The sequence below is a fragment of the Octodon degus genome, unplaced genomic scaffold (genome assembly GCF_000260255.1).
Source record: "Octodon degus isolate 3935 unplaced genomic scaffold, OctDeg1.0 scaffold00014, whole genome shotgun sequence".
Taxonomy (NCBI): domain Eukaryota; kingdom Metazoa; phylum Chordata; class Mammalia; order Rodentia; family Octodontidae; genus Octodon; species Octodon degus.
The window spans coordinates 5,617,713-5,641,048 of NW_004524590.1; the positions used below are offsets into that span (position 1 = coordinate 5,617,713).

Below are 23,336 nucleotides of genomic sequence, written 5' to 3' on the forward strand. Positions count from 1 at the left end.
TGTTTTTATGATTTGGTCAGTTAATAAAGTATCTGCTTCCAAACTGAAAAAAAAATAAGTATTACATCATTATTAAAGTCATATTTATACAAATTAACATAGTAAGAGAAAAAAATTAATGAAAAGTGGATTCAACTTTTCTCCTGCTTTACCAGAGTACTATTTAGGCTTCAGGGATGAATTGAATAGAATTATGAATTTTCCTTTCTTGAGCCAGATAACATCTTTATTGTCCATAAATAATGGATCTATTTCTGCCTCCATACCATTTTCCTGGACAGTCCCCTTCTTTGAATGTGCATCCCTTCCCTGTCTCTCTTCCCATCTCAGCCATCCTTCAGGTCACATCTCATTCTACTTCCCTCTGTACACTTTGGTGTTTGGAGAACAGAAAGTTTCTCCTCTTAGTCTTTTAGAACTGCATTTCAATTGTACAGGGTTCTACCGTCTTATGTTTATGAAGGACGTCACCAAGTTCAGAAGATTGCAAGTGTCTTACTTTTTAAGAGAAGAAATAAGATGTGAAGCTTCATATGTCTCATCTGTATCCAGATTTCCTTAGCTCAAGTCATAGTTCCAGCATTTACAAACTAGGTATCATTGGGAAAGCTCTGTGACCTTGCTGGACCTCAAGGTCCTCATCTGTAAAATGGGAATAGCAGTACTAGCCATCATGTTCTCCTGAGCTGTAATAATATTCATCCATCCGTCTGTCTGTCTATTTATCTATCATCTATCTATTATCTAATTATCTGTCTGTCTATCTTCTATCTACAAAGATTCCACAATGAAAACTTACTCTGCAATATTCGTTGAGATTCCTAATGAGAAAGAAATGATATACAATGCCCAAGTTATGCCCTAGGAGAAGTTGGGGTTCAATTACACAACCTTATAAATGCATACACAAAACCAATAACCGTCATGTCTATTTCTATTGAACTCTTGGTGTCAAATGTAAGCTGAGAGCCAAAGTTGGATCTAAAATATAAAAATTATATACCCTTAGTTACTTATTTGGACAATAACACAAAATTTAAACTCAAGATTCCCAACCTTAACAACTTGTACCTAATGCAATACTATCCAATCACACTTCACAAATGTTGGGCTTAAGTTGTCATAAATTGGATGGACATTGCCCCCCTACTCATAGTTTCCTTCATAATGAGACAGCTTTGAACAACACATGGTTTGAAATGTTCTGTCCTTCATATACAAGCTTTACTTGTTTCATCAGATAAAGAGAAGTAAAATCTTGATGGAGGGATACTCTCTAGATGTCCAACAACAGCTCACTGTGTCTAAGGAATCTGGAGATTCCTACTTCACCATTCCTTAGCAAATTCACTGGAGCCCTGGACCTGAGCCAGACTGTTTCATACATCAAGTCTAGCTAAGAGAAGTTCACCCTTGATGTCTGAAATCATCTATTAACCTGTTTTGAGAGAAACAACCAATTACAGGGGGGAAATCCTGAAATTTTAAAATTAGGAAAACATTCAAGAAATAACTGTTTTTACTATGTTTTTGAACAAGATGTTGCTTAATTTTTTTTCAATGTTGCCTGTATTTCAGGCTAACCTTGAACTCACAGCTCTCCTCCTGCCTCAGCTTCCCAAGTGCTGAGATTACAGGCATGTGCCACCTCACTTGGTAGCATTTTTAATATTATCATAAATATGTTATTATACAAAGTGTCAGCATTTATGTTCTGAATATCAAAGGCTGCTTCAATGAATCATGCCCTTAAACATCAAGAATGTTGCCATCGCTACCACAGCAAGATCGCAAGGTCTTTTGCTTCTCTTCTTAGCAACAATTCCACAACTCCCACCTCTGAGGGCTCACGCGTTGGGCATACACCTGTTGAAGGCATGAAAGTCTCCACTGAATCAGTGAGTTTACAGAGTGACTCAAAACAATAGTCCTCATCCAAATGGCAGAGGGAGATTAGTTAAGGGAAGAGAGCTTCTTGAATGACACCAGTGTCTTAGGTGTGCTTGCCAAACACCAAGCGCGTCCTATTTGTCCTGGCCTGGTGCCCAGAATGGAAGACAGACTTTCACCGTCTTTCAGCTACAGTGAAAGAACTAAGCAATTTCACAGAAAGGGGAATGAGAAGGTGTTAAATAAAAGAAAGAATGACATTTTAAAGGCTTTATATGTTGAGTTTCCTGTCCACCAACCTTGACAATGTTCCTTTAAAAATCAGCACCTCACTTCCATTGATTTTCAAAATCACACTTCTTTTAACAGAAATCTCCTATTTTTAGCCTGATGGATGGCGTATATTTAAGAAGAACAGCATCTGTGAAGATGGACCGCTAAAAAAAATCACTAACTTACTTTTGGAGAAAGTGAGCAGAAAAAGGTTTGAACATCACAGGAGAATTGTGCCATGTCATTGGCTTGACATTTAGGCTGCTTTCGCTTAAGTCTTCATCAGGGTCTTTCTGCTGTAACACTAGCCCGATGATCCGTTCCCTACTTCCAGGCTTCTTACAAAGACACTGATATAATCTAAACAGTCTTTTCTATAGACTTTCATATTTCTGTGCAAGTACATTATTCTTGGCTATTTGGAAAGGATATATCTGGAAACAGATTTAAAATACATAGACTAGCATTCGTTAGGAATTTCAGATATATTTTCACCCTTAGGTCAGCATATGAGAATTTATGAGTTTTTCTCTTGCAACATTTGAAGAAAAAATGAATCTTATCCAGAGAAAAAAGTACCTATTCAAGTATAGTAAATAAGAATCAAGTCCTCTCTTTCTCTCTCTCTCTCTCTCTCTCTCTCTCTCTCTCTCTCTCTCTCTCTCTCTCTCTCTCTCTCCAGTTTTGTCTTCATTATTCCAAAATTTAAATTGAAAAAAATTAAATAAAATATTGTATTATTGAGCTAGACATTTTTTTGTTCCCCCAGGCAACACCAAGAACAACATTCTCATCCTATGGAATATGTCTTCTCTGATTTGATTAAAGCATCATTGACAGATGCTAAATTCCAAGGCACAGCAGAGGTCACGAGTGCCTGAGAGGTCTTCAGAGAAAGAACACCAACATTTTTCATCCTTGGTCAGAGCTTGATTCCCACTCAGCCAGCCTGCCCCGCTCCCCTGCGGCATTCCCGAGTGCCAGCCAGCACCAGGGAGCTGAGAAACCCTTGGCAGATCAGCTGGCATGTCAGTGCTACTGTGGGCCTCAGAACTGCTTTTAGTCTTGGCTTGATTTTATACCTTTCTGGAAAATCCTGGTCCACATCCTCCTCTTTCTAAGCCTGCTATTGATGAAATCTCCTGCGACTACAGGCAATGCTCTCGGATGTGCACTTCTCAGTTACACTCACGGTGTGTCAGTGAAGCTGGTATACACTTCTCACGCAGCAACCTTCCTGTACTTTCCATGTGCCTTTCTCCAGCAGACCCAATTTCACTGCTGAACCATGAGCATCAGCTCGCGAGTTCTTTCAGTGTTATTCATTCCTTGTTTTCATATGTTCAAGCCTGCCGCTACTGTCTCATGGTTCTTCAGATCAGAGCCCGCCCTGCACATCAAAACTGTCTACAGAAGATGCTTCTCTTTTCTTCCTCCACTCACTCATTTGCTTTTGGTGTCCTTTCTTTTCGATTCCTGCCACATGTCTACTGCACGATCAGCCCAAGCCTCACATCTAAACAGGTAGCCAGCAGAATTTACCACCATGCTTGGGCTCGGCTCCCTCTGTCCCGTGGTAAGGCTGCATGGTGTGTCCTCTGTGTGCACCCTTACGACTTATCTGGGCAACGGGATTGGGCAGAAGTAATGCTGCCACTGTTAGGGAGAAGCTCTTGAAAGTTAGCACACACTTCCCTGAGTTTTCTTTTCCCTGACATGGCAAGAGTACAAAGGACGGAACCGCTGTCATCGAAAGTAAAAGGTAGATGTCCCACCTTTGTGTGATGGGTGTGTGGCAAAGCTGTGTCACAGCTACGTGTCCCTTAGACCACTGAGGTACTATGTACTACAGAATTTTAACTTAACCCAACGACACAAAGTAATCAACTTCATGGCTGTCCCTTATGTATCCATAGCATCATTTTTTTCTGACCCAGCATGTATGCAAATGCACCGGTGCTACCTCATCTCCTGTCTGTCTCACAGCTCAGCATAAACCCCATAGGAACATGGTTTGTTCATGTGTCCTATCTGCCTACCGCAGTACTTAGAATATCACATCCCTTCAAAAGCCACGCCCTGAATTAATGAATAAAAGGTGCCCTCATCCTACGATGAATGTATCTTTAGATTGGTACTGGCATTCTTGGATCTCTGCCCAGCCCACTGTGGTAACCACAAGTCCACTCACAGTTGTGACAGGTGGCACCGGCGTAACCTGTGTCACTGCAGTTGCAGGAGAAGGTCATCCAGGACTGAGAGCAGCGTCCTCCATGTTCACAGTAGTTTGGCAAACACCTAATCAAAGAGAGGGCAAAGAAAAATAAGCCAAGTCAGTTGAAATGAAGAAAAAGGCAACTGTATAAACTAATTCTAGAAATTGATTTTGCTATGCTTCCATCTTTAAGTCAGACTTACACAAAACGCAAAGGATACTATGCTTCACTCACAAGAGGTGAGTCCCCCTGAGACCACCAAATCTGGAGGTCACAAAGCCTAAGCAGGCACCCGAGCTAAGCGTGGAGACACTGTGAAAGCGCATGTTAAAAAGAAGTGGTCAGAACCCATAGCCTATAGAAATATATAAAGATCAACACTGCATGCTTTTGAATTTTTTTGAATATTTAAAGAAAGGGGGTAAGCAGATGACAAAGTTACTTTTTATATGCTTCTTTCTGAGAAATGAGGAAGAAGCCAATTAACCACACAACCTGAAATTTGAAAAGATGGTGGTGGCTCTCTACAGGAAGGAGTGCTCTTCCATTTGTTAAAGCGCCACTGGAGGGGGTGGTACAAGCCTATAATCCTTGCTACACAAGGGGCTAAGGAGGACCCCAACTTCCAGGCTAGTTCAGACAATTGAAGGAGACAAAATCATAGGATAAGACATGACAGGGGCCATTAAGGCGATAGAAATCTTGCTTCACATGCATAAGACCCTGGCTTCAGTACCAAAAGAAAAAAAAACAAAAAAGAAGAAGAAGAAGAAGAAAAAAAAAAAAAAAAACCCAGTGCCAATGCCAGCCTTAAAAGGTAGCCCTTACAGTATGGCTATTCCACAAAATATTTCCAACACATATATTAAAACTTGCTTAAACATTTGTATAATTTGAGCTGGCAATCACTCTTAGGTGGTGTTATCTTAACAATGTTGTTCAAAATATGAAAACTATATGTGCTAGTTACTGATAAATGCCCAACATTAAAATATTACAGGGCCTGGGAGATGGCTCAGTAGAATAAGCGCTTGCCTGGTAAGCTCAAGGGCCTGAGTTCAATCCCTGGTTCCACCAAAATATAATATATATATATATATATATATATATATATATATATATATATATTACATAGGAAACTTAGTATTACACAAAGAATGAACTATGATATGATGAAACTGGTACATATAATGTACATGTGCATCATGGTAAGAGATTGGACTAAGACTAAACGTGAAAATATAAGCACAATTACAAAGTAGAAAACAAGGACCAAATCCATGTCCAAAATGGTGAGATAGAAATACACAAGACATGGCTCGGGTTACTGGAAATGCAAGGAATGGTCACGTCTTGTATAGGAATCCGACCCTACAGACAAGCACATCAGCTCCAACCCAGCTCAGCCTCTCTTGCCCCCGTGTTAGCATCCCGACAGTATTTTTCCTATTAGGTCACCTAGCAAACACTCGACAACCATAATGAATAAAATGAAGGTAAAAGCCATGATAACCTGAACTGTGAGAAAGCAGTCTTTACATGGAGTTTGAGAATGCAAAGGGGAGAAAACAACTCACAAGGTAAATAGGTGGAGAGTGCAAATAATGAAGGTATAAACGTGGAGAAACACAATGACAGGCTCACGGAGGCGCCTCTGTGAGTCTGAGGCCGGCAGAGCTACAGTGATTTACTCTAAATGTCCTCTATGGGTAGGAGACCCTTGAGCAATGATTGCTTCAAATCCCAGACAGTAATATTCCTGCATATGTTCAGACTTATCGGAAATTTTCTGCTTAGCACAGCAAACGTGCAATTGTGCTGAGAGGGTTGGCATTGCGAGGAAGCCCTGTTGATGCTTCATGGTGCCAACTGTGGCCTCAAGAAGCGCAGGATAGAAAAAGAGACCCAAGAACTGCGGGATGTGCTCACCTAAACCAACCAGACAAGTAAGGGAAGAAAAAGTGGTCTTCTCTTTTGTCCAAATCCCACAGCTCTTTGCTTTAATTACTATTTTAAAAAGAATAGAAAAATGATAAATAGAAATGATATACAATTTCAAACACAAAGCCAAAAAACAAGACAATAGGTATTCAGCAGTGGCTGTTAGATTGCCCCCAGCTCTTTGTGTTTTCCACCAGCTCCCCTCTGGATCTCAGTGGAAAGAAAAAGAAGCAGGCTAGTCACTGGTGAAGCCTTGAGTGCTGGAAGCCTGGAGTGCTTCCTCTGCTAACTCTGAGCTGCAGCAGAAGCTCCGAGGTGGACCACCATTGTGCTCATCAATGAAGTTCGCTAAGGCGTCCTCCCTCTGGACGTGTCCTGTGAAATCTTATGGAGCTGGCGTCCTTCCGAACTCCCACCTGCACCCAATTCATTTGCGTCCCAGCAGTGCCTTTATTCGGTGCACTGCTTAGCAGCTCTTTACCTTATTTCTTTTTGGCTAAGGCTGCCGGTTCTTGTGCCACCTTTCCACACTACCTTTCACCTCACCCTATCTCTCCAAACACACACAAGGATTCCACAACTAGAAAAGAACTGCCACTATCATCTCTGGCTACAGAAAGTCTATTGCCTTAAGAATAGAAAGCTACACAAAAGAAGAAAGATGTTATGCTGTAATTCTTCAATTTCTGGCTCCAGGAAAATCCAGGTTAGTGTCTCTTTGTTGGTTGATATTAGAAAATAAAAAATTCAGATATTTTCAGTGGCCATGGCTTCAGTCATGAGAAGAGCATTTGTTCTCAAAGAGGCAGGAGCAAAACTGCTGAGCTGCAGCTCCAGGGACAAAGGTGAAACAGAGTGCGGGCCACACTTGTACGTCTGCTTGCTGTGGTGCGTGAGAGCTGGTTGCATCCCTCCATCTCCGGAGGACTGGCTATTTTCAACTTTAATGGGTTCTATGAAATAGACCAAGACTTTTCCAGAAAAATCCTCATTTCACTTGGCCTGGCTAATGTTGTGCTTTTGCCACACTGAACTAACATAACCCTAACTTTCTGTAAGACAGCGTCTTATTATTAGAGAAAAAATGAAAGCTTACTTTTTTCTTATACTGTACATAATAAAACACCTCAAAACTCAAGATTGCTTTGTCTCTGGGAGAGCCAGGAGGAAGGGCCTAGCAGTCAGCCATCAGAAACGCCAGGCAGCGTGAGCACACCTTTAATAAGCCCCAGGCAGACCTGCTATTGCAGAGTCAATAAACACAAGTCACCACTGGAAATCCAGCCTAGAATTTCATTTGTTTATGGTCACTGAAAGAACCAATGCTGTATTTCTGGAAGGGAAAAGCAGTCTGTGGGTAGGGAGAATCTGATATTCCTAGAATGGGAAAGAAATGAGTGCTGGTAGGACTGCCGGGAGCTCAGTTCCTCTTGGTGCGAGGCACACCGCAATTGGGAACAACTCATCTGTACAGGAGATGTTCAAAATAAAAGATGCAGAAGCACAATCTGCTCACTTCAACAGGGCAGCTTTACAAGGACAGTTTGCAGGTACTTTCCTCAGCTCACTGTAACTATTTTTCATTTCTTTTTTATCTCTATGTGGCATGAACTGTGCACTTCCAACATGAGCCCGTGGAGGCAAAGGTGCAAAGCTCCTAAAGGAAGAGACAGCACTACACGGGGACAGTTGCCATCTCAACGCTAAGGCCCTTAGTTCCAATTGCCTGGCAGTGTCCACTCTGAGCACCCAGCCTCTGCAGTCCTAATGATGTTGCAGATGCCACTGGTTCTGTGTACAAGTGGTTTCTTTGGTGCCCAGGGTCATCCACGAACACTGACGGTTTCCTTCAGTCACCCCAAGAACCCCAAGAAGCCTACAGAGGGAGCTGTTCAGCGAAGACTTGGGGAACACGGCAGATACAGTGCCAGCTCTTCTGCCTCTGTGTAAGAGCAGTGTGTGCGGTCTTCAGGGAGATGCTGAGAAAGGTTGAAAGAAAAGGCAGAGAAAAGGTAGAACTGGAAAGAGAAAAAATAATGATGCCCCAAGCACAGAAATTACTCTTATATTCATATTTACAATTTTCCTTCCAATTTAAACCATTTCTAAAAGGAAAAGAATCATTTGGGGGCACTAAAGACAATCCAGGTCATAGAATTGGGAAGACACATGCAGATACTCAAGCGAGGACAATACGCCACAGTAAGAGATTGTTACAGATTGACCTACTCGGAAAACTGTAAGCAGGCATTTCTGAGAATTGAAGTCAGAGCCTAGCTGCCAGCACACTCAGAAGCCCTTTGACGCACAGCATACTACTTTTCCAAAATTAAGAACCAAAAGACACCACATCTTCCCGAAGAAGGACTGGGGTACTCTTCTGTACTTTTCTTTAACCAGCACTGAGCAGAAATTCCAGCTGGAGTGGGTGAGGCTTGGAAACAGTGTTATGAAAGCGGTGAGTTCAAGTTAGTTCACAGAAATACATTCTGTTCTTTTTTTTAATTCGGAAAGGTTCATTGGAGAGATATATTCACTTAAATAAAAATCAGACCACTAAAAGTAATAAAGCAAATTTCGTGACCACACACAGGTAACCTCCAAGTGTACGTTTGGATTTCAGTCCTTCCACTTGAATTCCAACCTCGTATTTCCACTGCCTGATGCACAGATCACTTGTGTGTCCTACATCTGTGCTTTCAAAATTGACTTTTCCACCTCGTGGCTGGCTGTGGCTGCAACCAGCTCCACATTCAGGATGATAACAAAGGGCCAGCCAGCCAGCTCAGCGAATTGAAGCAACAGCTTAGGCAGATGCAGGGACCAGGGTTCGATCCCGGGCCTGCTATGGCGGCCCTGCCCCTGGGGTCCTCTGACACTGAAAACAGGAGGATCACTATGAGTCTGATCTGCGTAGTGAGACTCTGTAGACCCTGTACTAAATACACTAAAAATTCAAAGTTGGTACCAGCACCTTCCTTCCCAAAGTCCATACCTGGAAGGTCTTCCTCTCTGCTCACAGCCCACATAGAGAAATGAGCAGCACTGTGGGCTGCCCCTTCAGAACCTGTCCTGAATCTGACCCTCATGTCTGCAGGGAGCCACCAACATCTCTATGCTGAACAGCTGAAGTTATCAGCTACCTCGTCCTCCAGCTTCCACCCTTGGGCCCTTTCTATAGCCCTTACTCAAAAGTAAGAGGTAGTGTTCTCACAGTTGAGGAGAGGGCCATTTAGCATATCTGCAACAGCTCTCTGATTTATTCAGGGCAAAGGCAGTCAACTTATGCAAAAGGAAAGGTGATAAGAGATGAGAGAAGGCAATAGAAAAAAAAATTAAAATGCGTTACATACACATGCGAATTCCCATATTGAATGTAAACATTAAGCAGTACAAATATGTAGCAACAAAACTTTTGAAAGCAACAACCTTAAAATGACTAGCTCAGATAGACCTGTACTCTCTGAACTCACCCTTGCTTTTTTTTTTTTTTTTTTCCACTGTTTACATCTGCTCTTACCGCAAGGACCTTTCCCTTGTTGCTGAGAACCTACAAGAGACGTTCCGTGGTCAGGGATTTCATCCTGCTCTTTGCTCCTCCCTGACGGCTTTTCCCACATGTGCAGATGGTTCATTCCCCACCTCCCTCTTCTCTCTGTTCAGATGATGCCTTTACGGAAGCCTCAAGATTGTGCTACTTAAAATTGCAGCCCATTCCACAACACCCCTGTTCTTACCCCATTTCTTCAATCTAGCTCTTAGTATTTGTCTTTTTTTTTGTGCCCAGAATGTAATTTATGACCTTGAATTTGCCAGGCAGGCCCTTGTGCTATTGAGCTAAATCACCAACCCCAGCACTTGTCTTCTAACATACTAACTTCTGAATATGTATTATGCTCATAATTTGTCATTTGTCCCCTTACAGAAGAACTCAACCTCCTTAAGGGCACTGATTGTTACCTGTTGGATTTCCTGCTATGATTTGGATATGATTTGGGTATCCTTTGAGGGCATTTTGTAAGTGGAGGCTCTGTCCCTAGAGTGGCACGAATGGGACCTGGTGGCATCTCCTGGTGAGGCCCAGAAGGAGGACTTCAGTTTGTTGGGGTCATGTTCTCAAAGGTGGTTCCCAGGCAGCCCCTTGAGTTCTCACAAGCAGACCTGGCCTGGATCTTAGTCAGGCTGCAGACTTCCTGGTCCCCACAGGTTGTCATGCCATGGCTATCTATGTCCCTCGCTGGGTGAGGCAGCAGAGAGGGGCCCGCACTAAGGAGGAGTCGGCAGCAGAGGGGCCCGCACTAAGGAGGAGCTGACTCCGAGGTATGTGCACTATCAGTTTTCAAATCGTGAGTCAAGAAAACCTGGTTTTCTTCATAACTAATCTGAGTTCATCTCTTAGTCACTTTCCTCATTGCTAGGATATGATATCCAACACCAGCAACTAAAAGGAGCAGGGCTTATTTTGGCTCACAGCTTCGGAGCATAGACAGCTGACTCCAAGGCAGGTCAGCTCACAGAAGTTCCTGGTGGAGGAGAGCTGTTGATGGCATGACAGACAGAAAGCAGAGAGAGGCAAGGGAGGGGTATGGGAGTGAGACAGGTCCTTCCTGTGCAAGCGCCCAGTGACCCACTTCTGGAGACCAGATCTTACCTAACAGTGTGTCAGCTATGAATTCCCATAATCCATCCCTATTCCAAAGGTTTCATGTATAATTGTATGAGGCTTAAAGGGAACATCTAGCCATAAACTGTAATAGTCAGTTATTTTCTTATAACTGAGAAGTATTGCCTAAATCATTCATGGACCTGACCGAAGTAGTTAAGAGGGGAGGCACTCAATGGAGAGTTGTCAGTGGAATGAAGCGAGGAGCACTGCTGGGAGCTCCAGCCCGCTGGGGCCATCACCTCTTCGCTGGGCTCTGTCAGCTACCTTGGTCTAAGTAGCCTCTGCTATGTAGGCGATCTGAGCTCACCTGTGCAGGGCCTGGCCAGCTCTAAACAGCACAGCAAGAGCTGAATGGGAAAGAGGTGACAGGAGAAAACTTCACTACTGTTGCTATTCATTTATGATTTTCTTTTCTTGGTAGTAAGGAAGTGATAACACCTGAAGAGAAAACCTTCAGCGCAGCCCAGGTGAGGAGCAGTTAGGACGTGGGAAGCAACTGGAGTATGTGCATAGAGTTGCACAATGGATGCCACGAACTGGCTCTTCTCTCGGACTTTTCTGGGGTTCAAATGAATGATGTGGTTCCTTCCAATTACTTGTGCCCATTGAGCTGCATCGTTGGGGTCTAACAACTTCTGCATGGAGGTGCTTAGATTACTGTCAGAAGCAAAACACGTTAGCCCAGAGCAACTTAGACCTCCCTTGGGGAAATACCTAGAATTCCTAACAAAGTTTGCATGTGATTTTTAATACATTGATGACATAACTAATATTCTAGCAGATTAAACTCACTCAGCTATCTAGTCTTGTTATATTGAATCAGATAGCCAGAGATGCCTCGCCTGTCCATTGTCACCATTCTTAACCAAACATTCTTTCTTAAATATGGTTTCCTAGAAGTATCCCTCTTGAAATCATTGGACTTTGGCTTTCTCAAAAGGTTTTTGTTACCAGTAAACTTGAAATGAAACTTTGATATATGCTTACAATCACACCAGATTTGTGGTTCTAACAGCATTATTTTCTCTATCTTATACTTCAAGAAGAGACAAGACAAATGTAAACAGCTTGTCCCAGTAGGATGTGACAGGGCCAGAAATTGGAGTTCAACTACAAGTAACAGACGTCCACATGTTTAAGCACTGGATCTGCTCCCAGTCCTCCCGACCTCAGTGCCAAATGTTCCTTTTAAAGCTAGCTCTGAGTGCTTCCCTGGCAAATGCAAGGACCAGAGTTCAATCCCTGGTTCTGCCAAAAAAATAAAATAAAAAAATAAAGCTAGCTCTGATTCTATGTCAGTGATCAGTTCCTCCTCTGACAACCTGAAGAGTATGAGCCTTTACAGAGTTCCCCCACTGATTTGAGCAAACTTAATCAATGTGGAGCTTTCCGTTTGCATTTCTAAAGGTACATTTTGGTACAAAAAAGGACTTTAGCAGTGTGGCAAATGGATTAAGAATCACTAACAAGATACACTGTATAACAAAATATACACTCACTGTGTAATTAGCATGAAATGTAGTTATTTCTATAAATACTCAACAATATGAAAGTAAGTTTTATTTTATTTTCACTCCCTCTTCATTAATAATTGGTGAATGTTTAAAACTTGGAGGTATCAGAAAGGTAGCCCCAGCATTTCCCTGCCCTGTTGCTGTATTTTATTTCTTTCAGGGAATGAGGCAGTTTTCATGGGTTTTTAGTTTATCTAAATTAATATAGTGCCTTCCTTGTCCTTAATACCAATATTTTTAAAAAGTTAGTCTCTGCTTGCTTTTGATAGGATCATTTATGCATTCCCAAGGGAAAACCAGACAAAGCCATTAAGCCAATTCAAAATCTTATTGTTTAAAATAAATAAGACTTATTTATATTTACAAACAGACCGGCCAAATAGCTCAGTGGATTAAAGTGCTTGCTTAGGCAGATGCAGGGGCCAGGGTTCGATCCCTGGACCTGCTGCACCAGCCCCACCCTGAGATGGCGATTGAGACTGGGGGTGGTGGCACATGCCTGTAATCCCAGCACTTGGAAAGCTATAAACAGGAGGATCACTGCAAATCTGATCTACACAGTGAGACCCTGTAGACCCTGTCCTAAAATACAAAAATAAATAAGTAAATAAATTTTCAAACACACAAAACTGTCATCATTCTTCCATCTACATTAAGAAAATTAAAATGTGTTCAGCCTCCACCTTTCGTCTTTTGTCAGCGGCCTTCTGGCCCACTGTTGATCCCACAAAGCACGTGACTGCACCGTAGTCACTCCCAAGGACCACACGCAGATCCCCCTCATTTAGTAATTAGTGTCTTTCTTGGACATGGAATTGTTTATATTAGAGATTTCTCAATCCATTATCCAAATTTAAAATAATGTAAACTATGGTACTGATATTTGGGGGTGAGGAAGAAGGAACATGGGACTAAAGAGCAGAATGACCCAAGCCTGGCCTGAGCCAAAGGCTTCCTTGTGATACAAATTGAATCATTCTCAAAAGAAATCAGTATTGTTTTAAAAAACACAGCATGTTTATTTATTATAGATCATAAGTTTAAAACACATTGTCAGCTGTTAATCTGAGAGGAATCTTGCTTAGGAATATGTTAAACGGTTTGCCATCAGTCAAGGAGCCTAATATGCATCTACTAGGTTTTTAATTTTATTTTTGGTGGCCAACATCCAGCCGAGAAGATCTGATTCTTCTGTCCTTCTAGAAATGTCCACTGCCACCAGGAGATTCTTAAATTGCATGTTGTGGGTATTTTCCCACATAGAAAGATTGGCATGCATGTCGCTTAGAGAATATTTTTAATACCTTTTTGGTTTATGATTTTTGTAAAAATAATTTGGATTATTTGCATATAATCCTTGTAAATTTATATGTCCAATAAGTGAAACAACTGACATGGATTCCAAAATCTTCTTAAAATAGAATAAAGTTTGCCAAAGTTAAAAGTTAATTTTCTGGATTTTGACTTCTGTCAATGTGTGTGGCATTGTATTTGTTAATGAAGCAAATTTAAACATTCATAAGGTAAATCCGATCTATTTCATATGTATTTAACATATTTGAATGGCACAGTTCAGTAACAATAAGCAGTATTAAAAAAATCTCAAAGATTGCTTGGACTTGATTGCTATAACCTTCTAGAGATATAGACAGAAAATATTCTATAAACTGATGGAGAAAAGGAAACATAAAGCAGTAGGATTTTAATTTTATACTTTTATGTTATTTAATATTATTGCTTAACAACCTGAAGCAAACCCTTCCAGCAATCTGCCTGGTGTACAAAACCCCCCACCCGTGGGCTCCAGCGCACCCACCCCCGTGACCTCCGCAGGGCGTGACTCGCACCCTGAGCTCTCCTCCAGGCTGCCTCTGGGGAGCCCTTGCCCTCCTCTTGGGGTCTGCACAGTGCCAGCACGCCCCACCTCATGCGCCAGTTCCCTCTGCAGAGCCCACCCTGACTGCTTTGCCGCAGCCACAGGTCTCTGTGCCTATCGCTCTAATGAATACTTCTGGTGAAAACTATCAGATGATCGGTCTACTTTTTTAGTCAAATTCAGCTGTGAAATCCCCTGACTCCCCAGAGTAAAATTTAGGTGAATCTATTTCTCAAATGTAGACAAATTTGAATTTCATTTCTCTCAGTGTTTAAATGTCATAGCAGAAAGGTTACTTCTTAGGACTTTTGGTACGCATTTTCCTCATGCTTTCTGATGATTACTTCTTGTGTTATATCGTTTCCTCATGCAGCTTAGCCCAGCGTTCCCACGCGACCCTCTTTTCTGTTCCTGCAATGCGCAAGGCTCACCCCGACCAGTAGCACTTCCAAATTACCAATTACATTCCTGCTGCAACCTAGAATTCCACCTCTTAGAATAATGTCCCAGAAGTATTTTCTCACATGTACGAAAATATCTGTAAAATTATTAATGTCTTGAGAACAGAGAGGTAAGTGCTATACCCCATCACAGAAGGCTATGAAACAATTGAAAACAAGGAGGGCCAGCCAAATAGCTCAGCGGATTAAAGCACCTGCAAGCAGGCTCAGAGGCTGGGGGTTCAATCCTGGGGCCTGCTGTGCTGGCTCCACTCCTGGGGAGCGCTGAGACAGCGATTGAGACGGGGCGTGGTGGCGCACACCTGTAATCCCAGCTTATGGAGGCTGTAAACAGGAGAATCACTACGAGTCTGATCTAGAAGTGAGACTCTGTAGACCCTTCCTTAAAAATACAAAAAAAAAATAAAAATAAAAAAAGCAAGGGATGATTCAGATGTAAAGACATCAAAAACACAAAAAACAACTGCAGAGTAAAATGTGTAGTTGTAGATGTGCTCATGTTGTTATACAGAGAAAACCAAGAGAAAGACAATGAGTGTGTAATCCGTTAGTAGCATTGACTGGGGGGAACAGAAGCTACACTTACATATTGGTATATTTTGGGTCACTTGTGGCTTTCACAGTGAGACTGGGAAGAAGCATGCCCGTGTAATGATGGATAACACCGGTGACAATTAAGGAAAATGCTTCTTTGTGTGAATGTGTTGTGCAAACCTCACAGAACACATCAGCACAAATTAAGCAAGCTCCAGGTGAGCTGTTTATGTAATCTTACAGGACCATCAAATACGCAATGTGCTATTGACTGAAATGGCATCCCAGCACATGTGACTTGCTTCTTAGTGCATATGCAATTTATTGCATTACACAACAGCAGAGAGAAATTCATTCTGAGTAGCAAATGGTTTCTAAAAAGAGAGAGCCCAACCTGGCCATGAGGTCAGCTGGACAACAGAAAAGCATAGGGGAGCAAGGAGGGGAGGGTGCCTGGAACGATGGGCGCTGAAGTGCTCTGGCAGCAGCCCTGCGCCCCTGCAAGGGCTACCAGCCAATCCTGAGGACACTGCCTGACTCACCGCAAACGGGAAGCACAAGGTGTACAGTGGAGGCGCCTTTTAGGAATAAAGCTGCTGAGGCTCTAACACCCCCAGTTAGAGTGGTATAGGTGCGCAGACCCACTCTGTCTGCTGCACAGCATGCCAGCGATGAAAGGGCACAGGCAAGGCCTCTGCTCCTGTGAATGAAGACCATTTGGTACACGTCCCTAATGATCACCATTCGTCTAGTGATCGATGTAAATTTTAAAAGCCTACAAGACAAAGGACCTCTGTCTACAAAAGAGCATAGCACTTAACCCTGTAGCTGAGCACCTGTTCTGTGACCAGTGACACATCCTGTGAAAATACAAGTCTGCCCACCCCCAAAATCCTCTACTTGAACATGCTTCGAGAATGTCCTTACAGGTTAGATCAGACTCAAAATGCTGTCAGTGTATTTATAGTAAAACATTTGGACATACATTTTCTGTCCGGGTGAGTTTCCCACTTGTCTATCTGGAATGAACAGGATACCTAGTGGGAGCCCAAGTCCCCAGAGTTCACACATTCACAAGCTTCTCTACAGCTGAATCTGAAGGTATCTGCTCTCTGCTTCCCCTTTTAAGAATTCTCTTCCCTTCTTCATACACTTGAAGGTCAGCTTCAATTCTATATGCCTTTCCTTAGAGACAAAAGAACAAAACATTCCAGTAGTCCTCAAAATGCAAGCTGACTAATGTAAGCTGCTTAATGAAGCTCATACATTAAAAATCAGCTAGGTTGCGTTCCTTTGTCTGTTCACTTTAATTAGCAGCCAACTGTATTGATCTTGTTTTGGTCAGAGAGCTGCTTTGAAAGCTTTTGAAACCTATTTCTATGCCTCTCCATACTAACAATTACCATAATCCCATTTTACCCCTACAGTCTGATCTTCATTATAATTGAAATTTGTTGTAATTACAGCAGATGCAGACATTAAGGAATTAAAGTGAATAAAAAGAAAAGTGTCAGAAGTCAGTTGCCTAAATTTTCCAAGGTCTGGTTCACAGTGGGGAATCAGTTGTGGGTGACTGAGGGGCAGCTCCCCAGACCATGGGGAAGCCACTAGGGTCACAGCTGCACACACAGGGTCCCTGCAACAGTGCTGGGTACGGGCAGGAACCTTGGGATCCAGGAACCTTGTTCTCCTGGAACCTTGTGCTGCAGCCTCAGGTTCCCCTACTCTGCTGCTGATGCACTGCGCTGCTTCCTGCATTGTCACCCCTGCCACAAGGAGGGAGAACCCTCCCTCCACTGGCTGCAAGACCAAGTTCATAGCAGAGCTGTACTGGGGACTCTTTAAAGACCACCCCTGAAAGGAGAGAAACTTGAGATATAAGAATTTATCAGTGTCATAGTTTTCAATATCCCAATATTGTGAATAGAAGTAATCTGAGGTATAAATCTTTGCTACCTTTCCAGAGAAAAAGATCCCCTTTACTCTCAAAAAATAAAACAATATGCACAGAAACATTAACAAAGATCTGCCCGTTAGCCAAGGTAGGGATTCTCGTCTAAAAAGGAGACAATTCAGTTCTTCTAATAAACCCATTTTTCTTAATGGTCTGGAAGTACTATATTAGGATGGAAATACACCTCACTTCAGGTTTCTTATGAGAAATATCTAGTTCAGTTATTTTCTCTCATGTCAGGTAAAGGACTTTGCATCCTTGCAAAACGACAATTTTGTTTAGAACCATAGAATGGGCATTTCAGTTGGAATACTGGACCAACGAAGAAATCCACAGAAGGTACATCCACTCAGAGCACTAAGACATTTTGATTCTCATATTTTAGAACATTACTCAGATCCCACTATACAATTCTACAGTTTGATTCAGCGCTTCTCAAACTTTTGTTAAAGTAAAAGGATTTTTTTTTTTTTTAATGTACTTTGGTATAGGATCTCACTACACAGGTCAGACTCCTAGTCATCCTCCTGTTTTCAGCCTCCCCAGTGCTGGGATAATTGACATGGACCACCACTCCTGGTCTCGGAGAACAGCTCAGCATGCTCAGGGATGGGGCCACTGAGGTATGTGGGGCCCTGGATAAAGCTCCCATTCCTGCATTTGCCTAAGCAGGTGCTTAGTCGGTTGAGCTATCTCGCCAACTCTATTTTTGTTATAAAGATCTTGATAAGACAGGTAAGGGGAACTCCCAAAGCTGTGAGCTTGCATGAAGAGTAAGTTATGTACCAAAGCTGTTGGTTCCTAGACCACATGGCAAAGAGCATAGATATATAATATACTCCAACTGCCAGCCATTCTGGAGAGACAGCTCAAGGTATTTTCAAGTAATAAGGCTTTATTTCTTCCCTTGGTTTTTCTTGTTTTGGGTTTAGTCTTATTTTGGAAATATTTCTATTTTTTCAATAATTTTACATTAAAATGGCACAGATGCTAAATGTGTTAGGTATCACATTTTAGAAACAACACTGGCAACGTGTTCATTCTGAGTTCCAGATGAAATCTTAGAGGGAAAAGAAGGAAGAAAAAAGTGAATCCTGGGGCTTTTCTGGAGCTCTCCGCCTCACTTGGCTCTCCAGCCTTGGCCACGCCCAACCGCCTCCCGTGTGCTCTTTCTGCAGCATGATAACACAACAAGAGCAAGCCAAGACGTGAACATGAAATCGAAGTGACAGGCTATGACAGGCAGCGCTAGTGCTGACCATACTGGATCTAGTGTTTCCATTTGTAAGGAAGGCACTCGGTTCTTGACATCTGAAACCAAGTCAAGCAATTAGGTTTACTTTTGCCAACTTCTGAATTCATCTAATTGAAAAGTATCTGCTACGAGAAGGTGAAGTATCCAAAACTCTTATCACTGGCCACCTACTTATTTATATAAATAAACATTTTTCTCCACATTGAACAATTCAATATATCCAGAAACTAATATTTACGCTGAGATGAATGTATGCATGTCCTTTGTGAAATTCTCTCTGTCACATCCCTTGGGGTCACAGTACTTTACTAGTTTCAAGACTGAGTGTAGGAATATTTAACATAACCTTCAAATATTGTCCTTATCTATTACAGATAGACTTAAACTTTTATTTGATAGAATAAGAGGATTTTGCTGCATTAAAATAAAATTAAAGTCTACTGACACAATAGAAGCAGAGAAGGCATAGGTTGCACTTGGGCTCTTCAATCTTGTTCCAGATTCTTTTATCTAGAATCATCTAGAGTCCCCCCACCCTCAGGGAAGATCCGTGCTGCCCAGGCCAGCCTCCAAGGTGTGGTAATTGCATGGTCTGGAGAAGCCGCAGATGGAGAGAACAGCCAGGATGCCCACTCAACCCTAGAATATTACAGAACCCAGGGTTCTGTATCTTTTCCTGTAAGGTCACGGGGCACGAGGAGCACGGAGCTGGTGTTAGAGACCCAGAAGTTCAGGGCCTTGCCCCAGGTGGAGGAGTGCGTGCTGCCAGCCAGGGACTGTGCTCTCGGTCCCAGCTGAGAGAAGCTCAGCCTTCTTCACAGAGGAGACAAGTTCAGAAAACAACCTGGGCCTCAGAAGACAGAGGCCCTAGTTCAAATCCTGATATTCTCACTTTCTAGCAGGCCATTATTTGAAATCATTTATACTTTTCTGAACTCCAGTTTTCTCATTTATGAGGTGACTCATTTGTAGAATCTAGACAAAAATCAATATCAAATAATTGTGAGAGTTAAATACGTTATAAGACATAAAGGTGAATTCATTGTTGTCATTTATACTTATAAGTATCTTGTTTTTCTTTTTTATGTATTTGGTACAGGGTCTCCAAGGGTCCACAGGGTCTCACTACATAGATTAGACTCGTAGTGATTCTCCTGTTTTCAGCCTCCCAAGTGCTGGGATTATAGATGAGCACCACCATACCCCGTCTCATTTGACATCTCAGTGCCCTGGGGGTGGGGCTGGCACAGCATGCTGGGGCTCAAACCCAGGGCTTTGTGCTCTGCCCAAGCAGGTGCCTTAGTCCACTGAACTATCTGGCTGGCCCTTAACATCTTGTGATATTAATGTGGGCTTGGGTTTTTTTTCTTTTCTTCTGTGACTTCTTTTCTAGTTCATGGAGAAAGACCAGAATTTGGCCTGCACATTCCTAGTCATAGAGGTGCTCAACCTATCTGGATTCCCTGTTCGTACCCAGAAGGGCTGCTAAGTGTGGCCATGCTACATCCTGCTCCCTGGAGTTTCTTTCATCCTGTTCACCTGAGCAGCAAACCCAGCTTTCTGAGGCGAAGCAGGAGCCACCCCCACTTTGCCTATACACAGGTCTTCATTGGAGCTGTAGAAGTGAGGGCAGAGACTAAGCCACAGAGTGGCAAAGTGCCACCCAGCCATGCTCCTGACGGCCTTGAGCCATGACTAATGGGTCTCACCACAGCCAGAGAATGGCTCCAGCAGCCCTGAGACTTCCTGTCTTTCCTCAGCATTGGCTTTGAGTTCCATGGGAACCAGAATCTACCCCTCACACATGGCAACTATGAGCACACAAATGGGACAGCACCAGACCCTTCCCTCACTGGGTACTTTCCCATTTTGATTTAAGTTCTTTAGCATTTCATTTATATATGTGAAAACTGGGGTCCAATAACCCTCCTGTGTGAGAACATTCATTAGAAATGAACTATTTTGGGGATAGAAAGTGACACAGGCATACAGAATTCAAGCAAGGGCTGAATAAGTCTCACAGCAGAACAGGATGCAGCTGGACCCAAGAAACCACTGAGCCTGTAGACTGGAACCCAGCCTGCTCTGGCCCTTGCTTTTCCTTGCTCCCTCACTCCTGTGTCCCAGTCTCCTCCTCCAGAGCAGACGGGGTTGGCAGCTGCTGAGTTCTACAGCCTGTTGAGTCCATAGTAAGAAAAGAGCCTTTCACTGTAATCTCAAGCTTGCAAATCTCTGAAATAAGCCATTTTGTCTGCATGGATAAATAGTCCATGCCGATCATAGTGAAGAGTTATGCAAGAATAGCAAACTCCCAGAGGGCAATATGGCATGGTGTGTGGCCAACCCTGGAGATCCTCCACAGATGAAGCCAGAGGATTCGGAAGCAGTTCCCATTTAACACTGGGAGCCACAAGCCTTGCCATCATTGTCATTGTTTCTTGTAAAGGTCTCCTATATCATTTTCAGCACAGTGTATATATCGTGCTCCAAAAACGAACATTAATCATCCACATCCTCAGGTTTAGCCCTTATTCATTACTTGGAGTTTTATTTATTTGGAATTGAGTGCCATATGACTGTCAGCTCTTAGATGACGCCAGTCACCTTCCATTTGTTCTTTTTAATCTTTGCTCTGCAGGAACTCTGGAAAACTTGGAATTTTTCTTTTCTTCTACTTCTGAGGCAGATGTGAGTGCAGTCTTTCTCATTCCTTGCTCCTCTTTCCCGCTGAGCCCAGACACTGACTAGATTGTGGGTACTGACTGGCACCACAACTCCCACCAGCAAGCTTGATATAAAGCTTGAACTCTGGTTGGTATCCCTAGAAGCTGTGCAGTAGAAAGAGGATAGGTTCTCTCCCCTCCCTTTCCTTGCTCACTCCATGCAAATGCTTACATGTGTAGAATACAGTAAGTGTTTCTACCGTGCTCTCGTGTTTGGACTCAGTGTGGTAGACTTAGCACAGAGATAGCACAATAACTATCTCAACAAATCAATGCAACAACCTGCTAAGACAAGTATCGCTATCTCCAGGAAAGAGGCTCACAAGTCCAGCAACTCACTCAAGGTCCCAGAAATTAAAAAGGCAAGAGGCAAACTGGGGGTCCAAGAGCCCCAAAAGCACACACACTCTAAGCCAGAAAGAAAAACGGGCCCAAGAAGTGGCCCTCCAGGAGAGCTGCTTGTTCTGTAGGGAAGAGGGAATGCTGAAGGCCAATGTGCACTTGTGACCGGAGTGCTTTGTGTGTTACCGCTGCATGCCTCTTGCCTGCACTACTGCCTGCTTCTGAGTTGGTGCTTAGTGCCAGCAGTGAGCATCCCAAAGGGCCCTGTTGCTTAATTTGATTTATTAATTTATTGATTATTGTATTTATTATTTATTAATTTATTAATACATATCATTTATTATTTGACTTTTTGTCTGATTACCAAAAGCATGTTATATTGAGGAGTAATGTCACCAAATGGCTTTGTAGTCATGTATTTGTGGCATTATAAATGAGCTTCATCGAGTTCCCTCATTTGAGCTTGTACACACAGACACATGCACATGCGCACACGCACACATGCGCACACACACACATTCGTGCATGCAGAGATATTCTGAGAAAAGAAACCCACTTAATGCTTTAACCAAAGTATTTCTCAAACTTATTTGAACAAAACATATTTCCCAAGGAATACGATTACCATTGGGCAGAACAGGAGTCTAGCACCCCACTGTATAGGATAAACTTGAATGAAACCACATTACGATAAACTCAATAAAGAAATGTCTGTTTAATCTGCTCACAAGTTATTTTTAAAAGACCAATCTGCTGATATCCTGGGGTGTTAGATACAATGCAGATTCCAAGTCTCCGTGCCAGAAGGACTTAATCAGAATTGTGAAGGTCCAAAAATCTTCACTTGCAAGAAATTTCCAAAGGCTTTTAAAGCATTCCCACATATGCAGCTATGCTCCAGTATGGCTGATACCTAACATTAGGACTCCTTAGCCCACGGCTGACGTAGGACAGCCCGCGCTGGGCACCATCTGTATGTGGCGTGTGCATTCCTGGGAGGCCATGGGTGCCGAGACGAAGATTCAGGTGAAGCCACTTCTGGCTGTGCACAACCCCCGAGGTGGTTCTTACTTTGAAATGAATGCACCTAAGTGGGCCTTCAACCTGGAAGTTCCTGGACCTCACTCTATCCAGCTTCCTGGAGCCATAAACAACCACCAAGATTACAGTCTCTACAAACAACTTTCACAAAAAGAATGATGAGTGACTCTACAAAACCCAGGTCACAAATTTCCTTAGAAAGTTATAATTTTTAGAGGCTCAATATTTTCTACAGACTGGTCAATATGTTTTGTTGTTTCAGGTGAACTTCACGGAGTTGCAAAATATTACAGAGCTCTGAATTATAACTAAAATTTGAGGAAGGATAGTCATGGGAAGTTTGTTTTTAACACCAATTTAAGTCTACATTTAGCTGGGCGTGGCACCACAGGCCTGAAATCCTGGTGCTTTGGAAGCTGAGGGAGGAGGACAGCCATGAATTCAAGGCAGGCCTGGGCTGAATATCCTATCTAAAAACAAAAACAAAAGCAAGCAGAAAAGCAAACTATATTTAGCAAGATTAAATGAAATTAAAAATTCATTTCATCAGTCATAACAGCCACTTTCCGAGCTCTCAGGCATCACCAGTAACTAGGTGTTGGGCTGGTCCAGACCAGTAGAAATTAAAAATTCACTTCATCAGTCATGAC

General features: G+C 42.6%; 1 protein-coding gene across 1 annotated transcript in view; it reads right to left on the minus strand.

Annotated features, from left to right (window-relative positions):
- Cntnap5 (contactin associated protein like 5) overlaps positions 1 to 23,336 on the minus strand; it is a 930,940-nt gene that overhangs the window by 410,985 nt on the left and 496,619 nt on the right. Inside the window, exon 11 of the mRNA XM_004626336.2 lies at positions 4,355 to 4,461. Within this exon, the coding sequence (XP_004626393.1) occupies positions 4,355 to 4,461 (107 nt within the window). The remainder of the gene's footprint in view (positions 1 to 4,354; positions 4,462 to 23,336) is intronic.